Raw genomic sequence first — 20,423 nt, 5'->3', positions numbered from 1 at the left:
CTACTCTTTAATTGCGCCGAGTGAAAGCGGTCACGCTCAGTAGATGGAATATATTTCCACGGCAGTGTGGTTTTGTTTTATTTTTTTGAATTCATTTCACTTACGGGGGTGATGGGGGGTGATGGGGGGGGGGGATTTATATTCCCACTGCTCACAGAAATTATTCAGTGAGTTTAGCGCTGCAGCTTTATGTATTAGGTGAAAGTGAGTGGCAACCAACACTTTCCCACTTGTCATTCTCGTCCTTTCACTAAATCCATTAATGGAAATCAGTCTGCTGGCAAATCTGAGTGAGCAACCATCAACAGCTTTTATTTACATTCAGCTCAGACTTAGTTTGACCCTTTTCATCTTTTTATTTTAAGGCAGAGTTCAAATAAAAAGAATGTTTTGGTATCTGGTTAGGTTTAAGTATGATGATATCTTTCATAGTGTGACGAGTGTAAATGGCAGTAGAATGTGATTTAGCGCTGACAAAGAAGCAATCTAGACCATGTCTTCTGACAAAGACATTATAAGTAACAGACCATTGTATTCAAACATAATATCTAGCGATTATGAAACTTAATAGGAAGTGATTTAGAGTGGGACAGAATAGCTTGACGCTATAACATTTTTCCAGCATAAATTCATGCAAACATGCTAAATGTGACACTGTGGGCCGGCACATCAAGCATCACTCAGACCACAGACACACACACACACACACACAGACAAATTGTTAAGACGACACTCATGATAATCATGGACAAATAACAGAGCGTGGCAGAATCCTAATGATTGGTAATGACGATGCTTCTCTTTAAATTGAAGAGAAGCATCATTTCTTCTCTGCTTCATTTTAATTACAGGCTCTCCGTCTCCCCTCTTCAACCATGCAGTCGCTCACAAACACACAGATCTGAAGCATAAATGTTGATTGCAAAAAAGCTCAGCTTGTACACACACACACACACACACACACAGACATGAGAAGATAGAGGAGAGCCAAGAAGATGGAGAGAGATGCTGTGTGACCAATGTGGGCACCTCTGTACTGTAGTTTTGTTCTGGAAGGGTTTTGGTTTGGCCCCTGGGTTCCAGTTAAGGGAGCCCATTAATGTTGGAGCAGAAAATACTGTTTTAGTCAATAGTGTGGCAACAGTTTGGGGAAGTTCCTGTTCCAGCGTGATAATTATGCCTTTGTGCACAGAGCGGAGGCTGTTATGGTAGAATATCTGTCCCCATGTTTGTGGAACAAGGTGTCGGACACATATGGGTGCACTGTATCTAGCCGTTATCTGGAAAACAGTCTTTCCCTCCACACTAGTAAGAGCTTTTTGTTCTTATTGCACTGCACTATATATTATTACAGAATACACTACAGGCAACAGCAGTATAACAGCCTGTGTGTGTGTGTGTGTGTGTGTGTGTGTGTGTGTGTGTGTGTGTGTGTGTGTGTGTGTGTGTGCGTGTGCGTGTGCGAGCGAGCACTCTGATGATTGAGGGCCCATCAGAGTGGGATATTATTAACACAGCTGAGTGGAGAGTGTTATCAAGCTGCCTCTATTGAAACCTACCGCTTACTCCCACACACACACACACACACACGCACACACACACACTTGCTCCTGCAGACATTGCTGCCTCAGGAAAAAAGTCTGTGCTTTCTGACTACCCATTGCACAAATACGTACACACACACACACACACACACACACACACACACACACACACACACACAGTCTCATTTGTTTTTTCCCTTCCTGCCTCACTGTCTTTATGCTTCCAGCAGCTCCGACTGACTGTCAGTTTTTCAGGGAATATATTTCATGTTCTGGACTCTGTTGATCTCCTCCTGTTGTGAATGTGTGTGTTTGCCTTTGTGTTTGTGTGCTTTTCGTGAATATTGTGAATTTTGGATCTGTATCTCACCAGTGAGAATCATCACACCCACCAGCGTCCTCGCTGGCACAGACTTCAAAGACACAGGCAGGAAGAGCATGACCAAGATTCAGAGAGAGGGAGAGGAAAGAGAAGAGAAAAGACTTTCATTGAAGCCTTGTTTAAATGTTGATTATGGGAGCTTATCCTGCTGAGACTGACTGTGTTTACCATCCCTCATATGGTGAAGATATGTATCCCAAAAAGTAAACTTTTCAGGAATATAGCCCACTGGATATTTGACTTTCAGAAATCAATGCTACGAGGAAAAGCTGCGCTTTTTACACCGCAATCGAGTGTAAATGTCTTTTCATTTCGTTGCTGACGTCTCTGCACCGGAAAAAAAATGTGCCAGCACGCCTGGAACCTCTCCCGCGGATCAGAGGCGAGGCCGTCGGGGCTCTCGTCTCCCCGAAGTTCGCTAATGTTTACACATCCGGACGATCACAACACAGGCTCGTAGGAATGCGGAGCGGTGTGTGTGTGTGTGTGTGTGTGTGTAAACCTGACGCCCTTTCTGAGAGAGATATTGTGACTTCTGCTCTTTTGAAACAAATATCCAGAAGCATTTCAGGTCAGCAGTTTTAATAAACTTGTGTCGGTGACACATTTAACCTCTTGCTTTCTCGCAGGCCCGTGGCATGTTGTTGTTGTTTGAGGGAGATGTATGCAGCTGCAGCTCTTTGGTGCAAAGGTAGTTTATCTGGAATAATCGTCTGTCACAAGAAAGTTTAGTTGTGATTCATAATTGGATTATCTTTTCTTCTCACCGAAGATAAATTGTCCTGCAGGGTCGGTTCATTTGTTAATGCTTCCTGTGCCAGAAGGTTTGGCTTTACATTAATACGTATGTTTTCTTCATGAAAAATTCCCCTTTTGCCTGATTTAAAATGATAAAAATATGATTAGGGTAGTTTTTCCATCCCAAATCAACATGTATCTGTCATAAACAGGAGGTCAGTGGCTAAAATAGATGCCAACTACAAGCGTGGTCCCTGAACATAACAACATGGAACCTTTCATTCCGCCTGCAATGCATAAGTGATGCGTTTCAGCTGTGAGGTTTTTAACTGAATGGCACCTGTCAGCAGATACATAAAAAAGCAAAAAACATGTCATGTCCGTCTGAGATCGAAAATAAGAAAGATGCTTTCTGTTGCTTTCGAGTGTTGTGTTTTTTTTTCTTCTGAGCTACTCGGCTTTAAACTTTTCCGCGGAGCCCGCAGCTCCGCGGAAAAGTCAGTGTTCATAGCTGAGAGGCTGAGCAGATAGACAGGTGATAGCTGAGGTGTGTGTGTGTGTGTGTGAGAGCATGGAGAACATATAGGATGAGAAGACTAGCTGTAGGTTATTTATCTTCCAAGCTGTTGGCTGGGCTGAGCTGTCAGCGCCTTATATATATATAGAGAGAGAGAGAGAGTGTGTGTGTGTGTGTGTGTGTGTGTGTGTGTGTGTGTGTGTGTGTGTGTGTGTGTGTGTGTGTGTGTGTGTGTGTGTGTGTGTGTGTGTGTGTGTGTGTGTGTGTGTGTGTCTAAGGAAGAGCACATAGGTTTGCTAATATGTTTATTGATCCAGTCATCTGACACTACTCATCTTGGTAATGTGTCCACCTGCCAAAGTGCAGCTCTGACCTGAGTACTAAGGCGGCTCGAAGAGTCAAGGACAAATTAAAGGGACGATCCACTGTTTGTTTCAACATGAAAGGTTTTGTCGTTAAGCCACCACCGCTCCTAATTATTTTACATTTAACTGTAACTTATCCTCTTTTTTTTTATTTTTATCTCCCAAGTCATTGCGTAACCAGAAGATCTTTTTTTAATTAAACCTATCATTGCACTGCTTGGGGGGCTGGCGGTCCAGCGTCTTTTCAAGAGAGGCCTAGTGAGAGATGTCGGAGAAACGTCTAGTTTCTAATTTGTTTGTCTCGTACTTATCCGAGCAGTTTGGGCACAGGAATGACAATTTTTCTTCTTCTTCACAGCACAATATGTTCATCACCCCAAAGTGCATTTACTGAAAAGTATGTCTTGATTAAAACAGACAAATTCATTTCCCAATTGATGCTCAAACCAGTGCAAAGGGAGACTACGGGCAGAATATTTGCTCGTTTTAAATTGTTAAGAAAAGAAACGGACAATAAGCTGTGTGTGTGTGTGTGTGTGTGTGTGTGTGTGTGTGTGTGTGTGTGTGTGTGTGTGTGTGTGTGTGTGTGTGTGTGTGTGTGTGTGTGTGTGTGTGTGTGTGTGTGTGTGTGTGTGTGTGTGTGTGTGTGTGTGTGTGTGTGTGTCGCTTTAAACAGAATTCATGGTCTCAATAGGAAATAGTTTGGTCCTGCAGGCGTAAAGTTAAGAAATAACATCACACACACACACTCATGCAAACGACACTGAACAAAATGGTCCAAATGTGTCCGTTCACCCTCGTGGATAGATCGTGTCTCATTGCTATGGCAACTGCTGACAGCTAGCAGTCACCGTTGTCATGGGAACAGCTTGACAGGCTGGTAAAGAGGATAGGGAGGGAGCGAAGGATGCAAGAGAGGTTAAAGAAAAATGGAAACATCTCAAAGAAGGAACCGGCACAGCAGCGGATTACACCCCCGTGTGTTTCTACATTGTCGAGTCTACGTGTGTGAGCGATGTTCGTGGTCCGACTCATTCTTCATGACGTTTTCTTTTTTTTTTTTAGACGATTGTGTTTTGCTGTTAGATGACCAAAGTATCTCGTACAGGAGGAGGCTTTGCAGTTACCAGTCTGATGGATGGTGTTTCTATGGGGGGGGGGGGGGAAACATACAAAAAGAAGACGAATGCTACCGAGGGAAGTCGGACAGAAAGATTAGTATTCTCCATCTTGGCTTTAACGTGCCTTCTGCATCTCTCCCTCCCTCTTTCATTTTCCTCCCGTGTCTGACTCCACCCCCACCTCCACAGAAAGGCTTTTAGGTGATTAAAACGTAACAGAATGTTTTCATTTTTATTTATTTTTTATTGCTATTCACTTTCAGCGTGTCGCTGTGAGTGCCGACTCCTTCTCTTTTGAAATATCTTCTACTAGGTTTTTGCACCGTCGGGCATCATATGTCATCGTGTATCAAAGCACTTTATGGATAGAAACACCACGCATCGGACACTTGCACCCAGAGAACAAAAAGCTGAAATATGTGCCGTAAGCCCAGAGGGCTCTCGTTCTCGCATCTCTCTGTATCTTGAATACATATTTCACTTTTGTCATTTCACAGTCATAAACTGTGAACTGTCGTAAACAGCCTAATCCACACTCTCTAAACTCGCAGCGCTGGCAGCAACAGAAATATTACGCTCGTGTAAACACGGGGACTTTTGAAGATCCTCCTTTCGGCTCCGCTGTAGTGCCGCTGCACTTTCTTCAAAGAGCGTCCGTTAAAATCAATTTTTCATTCTTTTCCTTCTCCGCGCATCTGCAGGGTCGCTGTGTAACCTTTCAAACAGTAAAAATACTGCAAAAAACAAACAAACCAAAACAATCTTTGCGTCATAAATTCAGTGCACCAGAAATAAAAAAAGAATGCTGCAGCGGACGGACGTTGGAGGATGTTTGAATGTATTCTGACCAGATAGATGATACACAGGGGACGCTTTTGATTATTGTCGGCTGAGGTCAGAGCCGAGGATCACAATACAACTTTCAGCTGGAGCTGCTTTTATATGACTTGAATTTAAATGAGCTGGAGAAGGCAAGACAAGGCTGACTCACTCACTCTCTCTCTCACACACACACACACACACACACACACACACACACACACACACACACACACACACACACACACACACACACACACACACACACACACACACACACAAATGTACCCACTGCTCTCACAGGGTTGACAGATTGAGGAGGCGGAGCTTAAACCCAGTCTGACCCTGGCAACAACATCATAGTGATGCAACAGTACATGCAAACAGTGTGTGTGTGTGTGTGTGTGTGTGTGTGTGTGTGTGTGTGTGTGTGTGTGTGTGTGTGTGTGTGTGTGTGTGTGTGTGTGTGTGTGTGTGTGTGTGTGGCGCCTAATTGGTGACTCACTGGCAGCAAGGTTATTAGTATGTAAATGTACTGAGGACCTGATCACTGGTTTACACGCTATACGCTGTGTTTTTATTTCTCTCCACAATTTGCAAGAACAAGTCTGCAGAACGACACTGCGTTTCAAATGAAGATGACTAACTGTGTAGCATGTCCTGGTCCTTCCAAACGCTGCTGTCACATCCTGTAAATGTGAGTGCACCATCTGTCCACCCAGCTCTGCCTCACTGCTGCTGCTTCACATCTGAACTCGGAGATCACTGAAGATGAACTATTTTTTAAGGATCGCCTCTGACATCTGGCCACTACAACACTAAGCAGGAGATGGGCTCAAAGAGAAATGGCACCTGGAGCTACGTTTCCACTTTTAGTCTGATTGAAAACCCCGTTTTCAGACCGAAGTTGAACCTTTTCCTTCTGTGATAAGAGGTCCAGTATTGTGTCTGTGTAAAGTTTTAAACCCATTCTGCATAATTTACAAAATAGGCAGCCAGCAGTGAGAACACGATCAGTTTTCTTCATGTTGTTTGTAAAAAAAAAGGCACTTTGTAAAAACATTTTTTTTGTGTTGCCATGGTTTTGCATCATGGCTTATGAAATAATGAAGTAGTCTGATTTATGAAGGAGAAATCTTTTTTTTATTAATAAGTGACCTGTGAATCACCTTGTTATTGGCTTCTTAAAAGAAAGAAACGCCAACACAAGTGTGTTGATCATTCAGCTTGTGTTTTTGGCGACATTAATGTTTAACATCCCAGAAAAAAGGCTGGAAAGTTGTCTCCTTACTGGCTGATTTGCTCAGCTCAGGAGCCACAACTGCTGGTCTCCTCTCTCTGCACCTCCTGCTGGCCCCCTCCTGCAGTCACGACTTGTGTTTCATCTTTCAGAGCGTAATGTTGTTGTCATCAGAATCACTTGCGTTGCGATGACATGGACCGTATGCGTGACGTTGAGGGATTTTTGCACTTCTAGAGATGTTCAAACCAGATCCCACGGGGGAGGGAGGGTGGGGGGGGGGGGGGGGGGGTCAATGGCGCTGAAGCGAGTCGAGAGCTGTCACCTCATTGACCGCAGATGTTGACGCCGGAGCTGCTGAGACTGATCTTGTCACCCAAGGAAGTGGAGTAGAGTTTAGGTCTAAAAGGCCACGGAGGCACCCCTCCTCACATACCTCCATTGGGGGGAAGAAAATGGTAGAAATTAATTTATGATGTAACATCTACGACTTTTCCATTTCATTACATTATTACAATTAGGTGGAATATAAATGTATAGAATCTGTACATGAGCAGGTTCTTGTTTTTAAGAGGAAGGATTGAAGCCCTTTTCGCATGCGGAGTTCACACAAATCCTTCCTCCGCTTACTATTTGTAAAATCTCCAAAATTAAAGGTGGCATTTCTTTCTAAAAACAGTCGTCATGTAGCAGAAATATTAACCAAGTTTCCAGAAAATCAGCTCAAGAAAATGCAAACTAGTGTGCATTTCCATCCACTACCATTATGCAAATAATAGGACTTGTTTCATCAAGATAAACAGTTGGTGCCGCTAATCCTCCAGTCAGGCGCCATTAAATTAGTCCAGAAGAAGACGGCACAACAACATGACGTTGAATTAAAAAGCCAGCCAGTCAAACTTCAAAGCAGTGTGAAAATAAACGCGGATAACATGACGGCCTTTATGTTCGTTTCATGTATTAATTGGGAGGGACTGGAAGAACGTGACAGCATCTTTAGTAAAAGGGAAGCTTCAGTGGACGTGTTGGTCACGTGCTTCATGTTCGTCATGATTCATTCTGACTCTACTGCACATTTCTTTCATTCAGTTTTTATCGACACACCCACTTTTCCACTTGAGCCAGGCGTTAATCAATGCTGCAATAATATAATGCAAAAAAACTATTAGGTGCAGAATTGTAAATAGGTAGACATCACTAAATACTTTTCTTTTTTTTGTAATTTGGGCGAACTGACCCAGACAGAATGTCTCCTGAAGACTGCAGGCCACCTGTGTGAGCGGCACATTTCTAGTTAGCTCATGCGTGTGCTATCTAAGAACTCTCAGATCCGCCCGCTCCATATAGCAGCTTTAATCCCGGTCCTATTCACAGTTAGATCCCCAGTACATCCAGTGATGTGAAATGGCTTTTATATCATGACTTAGAGCCACAGATGGAGTGGGTGTCACTCCAGCTTTGAAGAAGAGTGGCCTTTGCTGAGAGCATACGGAGGAAGCACTGCGTGGACAGCTGAAGCCATCTCGCCTCAGTCCCATCGCAAAGCATTCAGAGCCGCCGCTTTGGTGAAAATAATGGAGTCTGGCTTTATAACTGTGGACTGATTCAGCGGTGAAACAGCCCATTTTTGCTCTCTTACCTTAAGAAACGTACTGCTCAGTCAGAAACACAATGTGTTCCTCTTAGCAGCCTGTGTCTCAATGATGTTGTAGTGCTGTAGAACAAACGTGTGTGCTAACATTTGCCTTTTATATTTTCTCTCTTCTTTTTTTTCCCTCCCACTGTCTATCCCCCTTCCTCCTCTTTTTTTCCTCTCCCCTTGCTCTTTTGGTCCCTCTTTGTCTCTCTTTGTGTTACTTCCTGCCTCTCCAGTCCACTCCGCTTCACCTGGCTGCAGGATACAACAGGGTGAGGATAGTTCAGCTGCTACTACAGCATGGAGCAGATGTTCACGCCAAGGACAAGGGGTACGTACGATTAAATGAAAGTTTAAAAAGGTGGGGTTTGAAAGAAGACAGACGATTTGGCCATTGGAAAAGCTAAATGTGTAATATTTCAGTGGTAGTTGGTAGCAAGTAGGCTGGTTAGTATTTGTTCAACAGTGCTTTCCGTCACTGAGACGTCATCTAAAGTCCTCGCTACACGATTGGACGAGCGCACAACACTCGCAGGGCTTTCATTGGCTCTCCTCTAGTTTAAAACTGGAAAAACATGGCGGCAATTCTGATAATGTAGCAGAGTGTATCCTGCGTTATGCATCAGAATTTTTTTCTGAATAAATCTGAGGTGAAACTGGGCCATGCAATGAGACTTGATTCATTTTGATTTTAGGTGTTAGCATGTTAGCATTCTGGTGGTGGTCTTTAGCTCAAACGACCCCTTGTCTTAGTGCTGTCTTGCTAAATTATTTATTGAACTGCAGAGAGATTTACTGGAGAGGTAAAGAATGTGGGTCTTTAGTTCTGTCTTTGATTATTAAAAAAATATATTTATTTAGTTATTATTTGCCATGTAAAAATGTATATTTATTGTTAATAAGAGTTCTGCTTTGTGTTTTGTTCTTCCAGTGGTCTGGTGCCTCTACATAATGCCTGCTCTTATGGACATTATGAAGTTACTGAGCTGCTGCTAAAGGTACACACACTCACACACAGACCCACACACACACACCCACACACACACACACACATGCCAGCTCGGCATCTACTTAGGCAGTGGCAATTACTCTTAATTATAATATTTATATATGAAATTGAGTAAAGTTCTGCTGTCTTTGTACCAACCATACACACGTCTTCAACAGGGTGTTTAAGGACTGTCTGCTTAATCCCTTTTAGGATTATTTCAAATATATTCAAAAATAAATGGTTCCCGACAATAGAAAACGTTGCTCTTTTTTCCTAATGCTCGTTCCCCTTTTTTTTCCTTTCCCAGCATGGGGCGTGCGTGAACGCCATGGATCTGTGGCAGTTCACCCCGCTCCATGAGGCGGCGTCTAAAAACCGAGTGGAGGTCTGCTCTCTGCTGCTGAGCCACGGGGCCGACCCGACGCTGCTCAACTGCCACAGCAAGAGCTCCGTGGACATGGCGCCCACTACCGAGCTGAAGGAGCGACTCACATGTGAGCGCGGTGCTTCATTTACATAAACTGCTAGCGCCGCTAAATGTGTCACGGGGCTGAACTAATGACTAGGTTGTCTTAAGAAGGGTGTGTTTACAACCGTCACGTTTGGAGCAGTTGATTTGAACTTATTTCAGCGCTCAGACAGTAGAGAATGGGAAGCTCAATCTTTAGATGAGTGGACTGTTGTTTTCTGCAGCTGGATACAGGCGATTAAGGGTTTGAAAAGAGACGGTCGACAACAGTTCCACATGCTTGAAGATCCGAGCAGAACAAGATGAAGTCCCGACTGGTGCTCGTATACACATGTTCTACTGTTACTAGATGAAACACCACAGAAACCGGGTGCAGACAAGTCCATCATTTTTCAAAACTGTTTAGAAAGCAACACATGGTTTGGTCTTTAGCTTCCAAAATCTAAGAAAAGAAGTCCTGCTTAGCTTGAATTTGGGCTCCGTACACACATTTCTAAAATATTGTCCTGGCCTGAAGAAGACACATTTGAATGTGTAAACTTTGGAGAACCGTTTCACTATTTATCTTACAGACCAAATGATTTACAAACAAATTAATGGAGACAATAATTGATAATTGAGACATTCTGTGACACCGGTAATTCTCAGCTGCTTCACAGATGATTTGCTGCCCAGTTGTCTTCTGCAGAAACGATGTCAGGAGACGCTTCCCACTCGTTCCCGCTCACTTAACTTCCTCTGTGGTAGCAAAACTTGAACACAGTGATAAGTAATGTTACTGCAGCGGGAAGAACACAATCAGATTGATGTACTTCGTGAGAAACTCTTTTCGGTTAAACCTTTTCTGAAGTCACACTTACAGGGATGACTTACTGTAAAAGATGCTCTCTAGTGTATAAGACGACAAATATCCTTTAACATCTATGCACTGTGTTCCTGTTTGATTTCAGGTTGATTCGGTTTTCATGTGCATCTAGATAACCTTTCCCAACATATTTATTATCTTCTCCAATACTGGTTTGTTTTTTTGTGTTTGGTACATGCCCATGCGCGTGTTTTCTTAATTGAGCAGATGTCTGATAGCTTAATAAAAGAGGATGGAGAATGCTATAATTGAATTCATATTCTTTGCATCTGCAGAGTCAACGTAGACAAGACAAAGTCTTTGTCTGCGACTCTTTGAAAGTTAATTAGCGAATTAGCTCTCTCGCTGCTGCACTTGTTGCTTTATCTTTGTAATGAGACGGATGAAAGCAAACAAAAAAAAAATCAAATGCTACATGAATCATAAGCCATTCTGAGTTTATGTACAACTAAAGGACAGATGCTGCAGTTAGTTGTTGGTGTTTTGATCAGGCTGCTGCAACAACAACACACACGATTAGTTTTTTTCAAAGCAGTCTATTCTATATAGTATTTCTCCCAAATGTACCATATTTCGGTACGTACTGTATTCATCCAGTTTGGAGATGAATCCTCTAGCTGGTGAGAGGTGGTTCATACCTATAATAACTGGACAATAGCCTATTGTTGTGTTTTTAGTGTTGACATGCTTTTTAAACAACCTTTTTATAGGTATAGATTGCAGGAGGTCAGTAGAAATTCAGAGCCAGTCTTTTTTATTTTCCTTTCCTGAAGCAAATTGTTATCTGACCAGTACAGACGCGTGTTTTATTGAACCCTTGATACCCGGATATTAAGCCTGCTGTGGTCCTGAAATGTGGGATAGACATTTCTTTTGACGACAATAGAAAATCAATATATATAAAAAGAGTCTTGTTTGCTCGGATCACTTTGACAAAAAATAGTTTTGGGTAACCGGCTTTGAATACGTAAGTAGGACAGGTGTAGTATTTTACAGGAACAGTTTGACATTTGCTTACACACTGGCAGACACAAAAGTAGACATTTCTTCATTTTAAGGGTAATCACTTGTTTCCGCTCCGGCTCCGGCACATATAAGCATTATTAGTTAAATCATTAGTTCGCTGGTAAAAGCTTTGAAGTAATGTCCCTGAAGTATTGGATGCTGCAGGGTCACCGCAAGTGAAATAATCCATCGTGAAGCGTCAACAGTTTTTCATTCAGTTGAATAGCCAGATGCTCCTTTGTGGCTTTAGATGCTTTTGGGTTTGTAGGAAATCTGTCAAGATACACTCAAAATTTCACTGAAACCGAGGCTGTTTGCTCCTTTTCCTGACATGTCGACATCTCTTGTGTGTGTGTGTGTGTGTGTGTGTGTGTGTGTGTGTGTGTGTACAGATGAGTTTAAGGGCCACTCGCTGCTTCAAGCTGCTCGAGAAGCTGACATGGCCAAGGCGAAGAAGACCCTGGCGATGGAGATCATCAACTTCAAACACCCTCACACACACGAGACCGCGCTGGTGAGATGGACACACACACACACACACACACACACACACACACACACACACACACACACACACGTACACACGTGTACGCCTTTCACTGCACACACAGATAATATTACACTGGTGCCGAGATGCTAAGACGATGTTTCTGTCTGCGTGTTAGCATTGTGCTGTAGCATCGCCGCACCCCAAGAGGAAACAGGTGACGGAGCTGCTGTTGAGGAAAGGCGCCAGCGTCCATGAGAAGAATAAAGAGTGAGTGCTGTTTTCATCCGCTCGTAAACACAAAGGCAGATCATTATCATACACGCTGTCAACAAAAATAGTGAATATATAGAAGTGATCACAGGATGATCTCAGTACTTGACTGCAGCTGCATTTTGTACTTAAAAAAACGAAAATGAAAATGTCTGACTCTAGATGACTTTCTGCTCCTTTTCTCTCCTCTCGCTGTAGTTTCATGACTCCTCTCCATGTGGCAGCAGAACGGGCTCATAATGACATCATGGAGGTGCTGCAGAAACATGGTGCCAAGGTAAACATTTTCATTGTCATACATCATTATGCAATGTTTTTATTTTGCTCTTCCTCCTCCCCGTGTACAGTGAAAAGTATTCACAGTGTGCTTTAAAAAAATAATACTCTTTTACTGTCAGAGTGATGAGACCTCTACGAAGTGAACGAAACTACAAAGTAGTTGTTTGCGTTAATGTTTCCACGACCTGAATCCTGAGCGGTTATAACGTCAGGTGAAACCTCAGAATTAAACAGTGTGGGTTTACATCTAGAGCGGCCATCTTGATCTGATAGACAAGAGTCATACAGGGTGAAATTCCTCCCATGCTGTTATACGATCGCTATTGAATGCGTATAAATGTAAATACGTATTATGCACATATGCAGGTAAATCTGGGTAAGAAAACAGAGACATGACTGAACTTCTACTCAAACATTTTACCCATTGCATCTTTTTTTTTCACAATTGTTGAACCTAACTATATTTAATATAATAACTAAATGTAATTTTACAGTATTAAAAAAATAAAAAATGAAACATCTACCAGGATGCTATTTGACTGATTTGGCACATTTAGTTTTGGGGCTTTTCTATTGGTTATAAACAAAGTTGACTCACTTATTTACAAGTTTAAATATCTTAAAATATATTTTTATTATTGGTATTTTTTGTATAATATTGGGGCTTAATGTTTAAAAAGCTATAAGAAAGTATTCATCTGTTTTGCCGGCTGAACTCTCGGATCAGAACTTCCCTCCAGACGTATGATTACAGGTTGACAAAATGTAGTTACATCTCACCTGAACCAGACATGCTGTAGATGAAACTATTTGAGGGGGAGTGGACTCACCAGAAAAGTAAATTGCATACCTTTCACCGCAAAGAACGTATCTCAGATAATAGAGATGAGCAGTTTAAAGAGTTTCTGAAGGTGGATTTGTCTTTAAAGACGGGAAACAGTTTTAGAATATAAAACAAAATGCTCCCGAAGGTCCTTTTTTTAAAGAGTCGTCAGTCAAAGGTGTTTGTGTTTTTGCAGGTGAACGCCGTGGACACGCTGGGCCAGACGGCGCTGCACCGCGCCGCGATGGCGGGCCACCTACAGACCTGCAGGCTGTTGCTAGGATACGGGGCGGACGCCTCGCTGGTCTCCCTGCAGGGCTTCACCGCCGCTCAAATGGGAAATGAAGCCGTTCAGCAAATACTCAACGGTATGCCGCCCCTTTGTTTGTGTGTGTGTGTGTGTGTGTGTGTGTGTGTGTGTGGGAGGCTGGGTGTGCAGATGTGTAGGTGTCGCATTTCGGTTGCTGTGCACCAGCAGCTGGCAACAGCAGGATTAACTGGAATTGTTTTTGAAAGGTCAGTGTTGATACTTTCAGACTGACGGTGCAGAGTGAGTAAAGTTAAAGGCAGAGAGAGACAACTCACCTGAAACTCTCCACATTCAACCATCGGCTGGCTGTAGCTTTATATTCACCGCACAGACATGAGTGGTATCAATCTTCTCATCCAACTTTCGGTATGAATTGGACAAGCATAATTCCCAAAATGTCAAACCACTCCTTTTAAGTAGAGCTGCTGTGGAGTAGCCTCGAGCACATCGACCTGGCCTGATATATTGGCAAAACCTTCTCCCTATTTTCCCTTATTCACCAATAGGAACAAAACTAATGAGGACTTATATCTAACATCATCTTCTCTCTTTAATATTCGCATACATTTACGTTCAAACGGTCGTTTGTATCTTTTGCCAATGTTTGCACAGAGCACTTTTTATTCCATGTTGTTCTCCAATGTTCTCCTGTACGTTCTGCTCTGCAGAGAACGTCCCGGTGAGAAACTCGGACGTCGACTACAGACTTCTGGAAGCCGCTAAAGCCGGAGACCTGGACACCGTCAAGGTAGCTCGGTCGACATTTGTCACATTTTGTAACTGGCCGTTGACATTGTCCCCTGCTTGAGAGTTTGAGTTACATAAATGTGGACAGAGTGCAACAATTACAAAGAATCAACTTGACTTAATTTAGACAGAACACACTCAAAGGTGTGAAAGGGTTGAATGAGTGAGAATTAATTCCCCTACAAAACAATCCATATTGCATTCATTTAACCTCAGTATTAATGACACCGATCGTAGGAAATAATTTGCTCTGAGGGAGCAGACATCTTCTTTTAATTGCCTCATTAAGGTTTGGAAATCATGTGGAATCCTGTTCTGAGAACCTTTTTATACACATTTTATAAACCCTAAACATGTGTGAGCTGACATTCCACAGGTTATAGAAACACGTGATGAGCTCAGTGGCTGAGAAAAACATAATACATCTATGAGTTAATTGTCCTTAAAAAAACCCCCAATAATGTAATCTGTGATAAAGGACTTTCATTCATGTGAAGCACTGATACACAACAGAAAATAAGAAGCTACAGACGGGCTAAAAACATGGAAAATGTAAATTTGACAGTGAATCAATGCAATTGTGGCACTGATTATCGTGCCTTTATTTATTTTTAAATGAAACAAATTGACCTTTGTGACTGCTCTTGTTGCTCTTATGGAGTTGTGGTCACATTGACTTTTCTTAAATGTCAGGTGGATATTGTTCGGCGTGAATGAAATGCTTTTTGTTCGCGTCTTTGTATTTTTGTCCACATTGATCCGAGTTAAACAGCGAACCTTTCTTCTCTCTAAAAGGCCAAATGTTCCCCTCTCATGAGATTGCCGACCCACGACTCTCTGTGTAATCACAGCAGCTTGAGTTGCATCGGGGCCCACTCGTGTTGAAAATGTAGGCGCTCGGGATGCTCTGTAATATGCCTCGGATAAAAACCACCCACCAAATGTCGGGACCTGGTGAGATCTGGCAGTATTTGGCGTGGAGTTAAAATCTGTTGTGTCTTTTCCCGTGGAGACAGACAGTGATGGGGTTATCCAGACCAAGAGGGTCTGTCAGCGTCTGAAGTGAGGTACTTTGGCAGGTAGGCCGCGAATCTTAGCAAAACAGACAATGAGCTCCGGTCTGGCTTTCTGTCACTCTTTCTTTTCTTTTTTTATACCTCATACACACACCCACACACACACACACACAAGTACACAGACTTGAGCTCTCTGTCTGGCAGAGCTACTGATTGACGTTCCTGGGCTGATTCCTGCCTGTTTTCAACGTTGAGGCGGTTCAGACTGTGACTGTTAGAAAGATGGTCACCCTGGAAGACGGGTCAAAGAACAGGACCGTACTTAATTCAAAGCAGCTGCATTTACTGTATTTTAAAATATTATTAAAAGGATGAACATAGGGGAACATTTAGCAGATAAAGAGCCTCAAACACGGAGCTAAACGAGCATCAGTGCTCATCACGACTTCGAATAAATGCCAATGTTGCTGCGTAACTGCTGGAGGTGTGTTTGCTATTAAGTTGTTGTTCACAACTCGTTCCCCCCCCCAAGTGACCATTAAATGAACTTGTTGCAGGTTTACATTTTAATTGCATACTTGGGTATTATCTAATGCGCCTTTTTAAAGGAGATCCATTCCTTTAACTTAACTGTTCGAGGTTTAGAGCAAATGGAGTTTGCCTACGTTGTCGATTCATTTTCTGACGATCAATTTCTGGATTAATCGACCGAACATTGCAGCTTATCCCCGATATTGTTGTTGGATATGGAGTCCTCATGGAGTCCTCTTCACTCTGTTCATTTATACATTTAGATTGTGAACGGCAAAACACCCATTCGGATACAGTGTACCCAGAAATTCTCGACTCTCTAAACTGATAAGTATCTTACTATCTCTTAGTGGCAACTATTCAGAAACTCCAGCACACACATAGAATTGATCCTTTAGACCAAGTCTCCACACTCCATTGTTCCTGCCGTTTCGATTCATATGAAACCCAGTTTCCACAAGTTTAATCGTACCCGTCGGCTTCTTTCAAAACTAATCACATCATTTTCATTGTATGCAGAGTTCAAATTCCACCCGCACAGTTTTTAACACTTTTTTTTCCCCCAAAACGGAAGCCGACACTTCCTCGATGGCAGCTAATGTGAAGGATAATAGCTTAAGATTGAGGAATACGTCTGCCAGCAGCGTGTTTCATATCATTTCCTGTCGAATAGCTTCTCAGAGCGAGGTAGAAGGAAACTTTTGAAATTAATTTCCCACCGTGTCTCCTCTCTAACCAAGGTGTAATTGGGTCTATAACAGAAAAACAGTTGCACAGTGATTTTCTGTGAACAGCAGGGTAGCCGGCGTCTGCCTCAGTTCAGCAGACGTGAATCAACTTCAGTTAATAACTTCAATATTGTTGCTGTTGTTCGCTAAAACCTCGCCCTTTTTCACACATTTCATTTCACAGACATGTTTTTCATTATAAATCATGGTGGGGGGTGCGCAGAGGAACAGTGTTACTCTTTTCTCTTTTGTCTCTTTCATGCGGAAGGGCAGTTTGTTCGTGTTTGATGTTGGTTTTGGTTGATTGGCTGTTGGATGTTTTTGAGGGAATAAAAAGGATGATGTATATAGACCAATACAAACACTAATTTGCCTCGAGGGACTTTAGAATCGGTCCTTTACCCTCGAGGTAAATCTCAAGTAGTCAACATGATAAAATATGGAAAATATCGTCATAAGCAAAGAACAGTATCCTGCTGAGAATCTGCAAAAATTCAAGGCAGAGCTGAGAGATGTTCCCGTTCAAATTTGTATGTAAATGACATTTTCTCTCGTTATCACAGAAAAGGGGTGTCCATTTCCTGCCAGTTTTACTTCTCTCAATCTTTCAGATCGCAATTATTCATTGCGACTCATCATCCATTTTCAGTGAGAATGTGGTGTTATTGCACTTGAGCATTTAACAAAAAAAAAAAAAAACTGTCTCCATGTTCACATTTGAGTTGATGAAAAACCTTGAAATCATCTCATCTTTAAATTAAATCCGCCTGTGTCCTTTTTAAAGCCTCATTATAGATACAATAATTTACTACGTGGTTGGTTATGCAGCCAGATATCACAGCTTCATTTATTTCATGGCTCTTCGGTCTGATCAGCTCTTTAATTGGATACCAAGTATTCATTTTAATCTTCACTCTTTTGTCTCTCTCTCTCTCTCTCCAGTCGTTGTGTACGGCTCAGAATGTGAATTGCAGAGATCTGGAGGGAAGACACTCCACTCCCCTTCACTTTGCCGCCGGCTACAACAGAGTGACGGTGGTGGAGTACCTGCTGCACCACGGGGCCGACGTGCATGCCAAGGACAAAGGGTGGGACTCTTGAGTTATGGTTCAATTTGAAAACCCATTAAAGTAAACATTTACAGACAGATCTTGGTTTACATCATGAATTAGAAAGTGATAGTAAAGTTATGGAAGGTAATCATTTCTAATAATACAATAAACAAATTCTCTTGTTGTTTTCCCTTCACAGTGGCCTGGTTCCCCTCCACAACGCCTGTTCGTACGGTCACTACGAGGTGGCCGAGCTGCTGGTCAGACACGGAGCCTCCGTCAACGTGGCCGACTTGTGGAAGTTCACGCCGCTCCATGAAGCCGCTGCCAAGGGCAAATATGAGATCTGCAAGCTGCTGCTTAAGGTCAGACCTGCGCTTCCCTCCTCCTAATGCCTAAACTAACTTCCCACGCCACAAATGCAAATACATTCATATGCACGGGCAACCTTAATCAGACTAGTGCTGCATATTTAAAGCCGCAAAATCAACAGTATTGGAAGCCTTTTTCTTTGACATAACAATAACAACAGTCCCTAAATTGTCCCATCAGGGGCCCATGAATTGGCGAGAATTTCAGCCCCGCCGGGATCATTTCTGACCAATCAGACAGCGAGGCTGAAAGTCTCTGTTGTGTTTTTCCTGATAGTCACATCTGGCGGAGGCTAAATGAGTCCTGTGAAATGTTGCAGTTTTACGGCTGAATGTGTTTTTGTTTTTCCTATCACGAACACTTCCAGACAAGTCTGCACCGGGATAGTGTTGTTGCCATATGGGGCTGCATAAATCATTACTAGATCAACGCGCAGGACGCACACAGCAAACCAAACCCGTCAGCTGCAGGGAGAATGTGATGCACTGATTCCCTTAACTTTCTTTACACAAGAATAAGTTTGGAGCAATCTGTGTAGACTTCAAGAAAAAAAATCCAATTACCCAATAATGAAATTAAATATTTACAAGAACTTAATGTGATAACAGATTAGGCAAAGATACCACAATTTGAATTGTTGAGTCAAGAATATATTGGAAATGGTCAGTCATCTATTGTAATTAACAGTATGTGTCGTGTGTTTACGGAGCAGTTTATGAAACAAAGAGAGATCAGCAGCGAGGTAGTGCAGCCAACTAAAGAACCTATTATGAGATTGACAAGGTCAGACTGACAAAGTAATAAAAAAGAAACTACTGCACGCAACAGTTCACTGCAGCAATCGTAAATCACTTTGAGCCTAAATGCACTTGAACAGTGCACGTGTGTGTGTGTGTGTGTGTGTGTGTGTGTGTGGGTGTGCGTGTGGTGGGTGGTGCAGTGGAGTTACTTGTATGGCTGTTAAGGTTGAGTGGAGTCGGCAGTGTTAAGGAAGGTGACATCTCTGGGGGCAAAAAAGCAGTTTCAGAGTGAAATGGAAACATACTTATTACATAAGTCATGACTGAAACCTGCAGCAGAAGAAAGCTCTGTAACGTTCCTCAAATGAACTCAGGAAATGAACATGAATGCCATATTTCCATCGCGTTTTCCGCCGTCTGAGGTTTGATTGGCGCCGTTTTCATGATGTCACATCGTTGCGGCGTCTCTCTGCAGCGGTTTAATGGTTCCCGGAGAATTAATGCCACCAACTGTTTTACTGCACAACAGTAGTGGATGGAAACGCTCGATAATTAGCATTCTCTTTTACAAGAATGCAGAGGTGAAATCTATTATTTAACATTCTGTTAAAGAGTTTGTGCGAAAGGCAAGTGAAACGCTGTACTGAACGGATATTGATTGAAATTGGGGTTATGAGGGTGATTGCCTTTGGGCAATAGTTGTTCACACTATTAACAGTTGACAGTTTTAATGATGATGATGATGATGATGATAATATCTTATAGTCAGATCAAGCCTGAAATCTTGCCAAGACAATATATTCAAGACCTCTCAATACACATTTGTTCTTGGATTAAGCTGCATATTCAATTTTAGGATTAGTGCTTCAGTCTAACCACATTAAATGACGGAACCTCGTATCTACAATTTCATGGTAACAATTTGCATTCACTGTTCAGGACGTGGTTGGGGAACAGAGATGTTCGCGCTGTTTCATCAGAATACTTCAGATCGTATTGATTTGTGGATCCGTGCGACAATTGTCGGCATGGAAAGTGAAAAGCATCCCTCCAGTAGAGCGCCAGACATCGTGACAATGTTAATGAAGGAGCGTTGAAGCGGTTCTGAAGACTCGTGATGGTCCAACATGTTTTAAAGACACTTAATGTTTTTTTTTTTCCCTTTTTAATTTGACACCCATCTGTAGTCGCTTACTTGTGGCGAGCGGGGCTACTCTGACCGGTCGGTGCTACTGTAGCCGTTGGGCGCGAGCCTTTAGCACATCCTCCAGGAACACCATACGCCTGAGCAGCTTTGTTTATCTTCATCCAGCACAAGGCTCGCTTCTCTTAGTGGGAGTTTCACACAAGTGATTGTTTATCCTCGTCTGGTC

The 20,423-nt window shown here is 42.5% G+C and overlaps 1 protein-coding gene across 1 annotated transcript in view; it reads left to right on the top strand.

Moving 5' to 3' along the window:
* The window catches only part of tnksa (tankyrase, TRF1-interacting ankyrin-related ADP-ribose polymerase a), a gene marked incomplete at its 5' end in the record, with an annotated part of 65,914 nt that overhangs the window by 28,628 nt on the left and 16,863 nt on the right, over positions 1–20,423 (top strand). The window contains 10 exons of the mRNA XM_079178739.1: positions 8,599–8,693; positions 9,294–9,360; positions 9,661–9,847; positions 12,085–12,206; positions 12,358–12,449; positions 12,651–12,729; positions 13,751–13,922; positions 14,533–14,612; positions 17,829–17,974; positions 18,138–18,303. Coding sequence (XP_079034865.1) covers positions 8,599–8,693; positions 9,294–9,360; positions 9,661–9,847; positions 12,085–12,206; positions 12,358–12,449; positions 12,651–12,729; positions 13,751–13,922; positions 14,533–14,612; positions 17,829–17,974; positions 18,138–18,303 — 1,206 coding nt within the window. The remainder of the gene's footprint in view (positions 1–8,598; positions 8,694–9,293; positions 9,361–9,660; positions 9,848–12,084; positions 12,207–12,357; positions 12,450–12,650; positions 12,730–13,750; positions 13,923–14,532; positions 14,613–17,828; positions 17,975–18,137; positions 18,304–20,423) is intronic.

The sequence above is a fragment of the Pholis gunnellus genome (assembly GCF_910591455.1).
Source record: "Pholis gunnellus genome assembly, chromosome: 18".
NCBI lineage: Eukaryota > Metazoa > Chordata > Actinopteri > Perciformes > Pholidae > Pholis > Pholis gunnellus.
The sequence above is the reverse complement of the archived record's forward strand: the minus strand, read 5'-3'. Positions and strand labels throughout refer to the sequence as shown.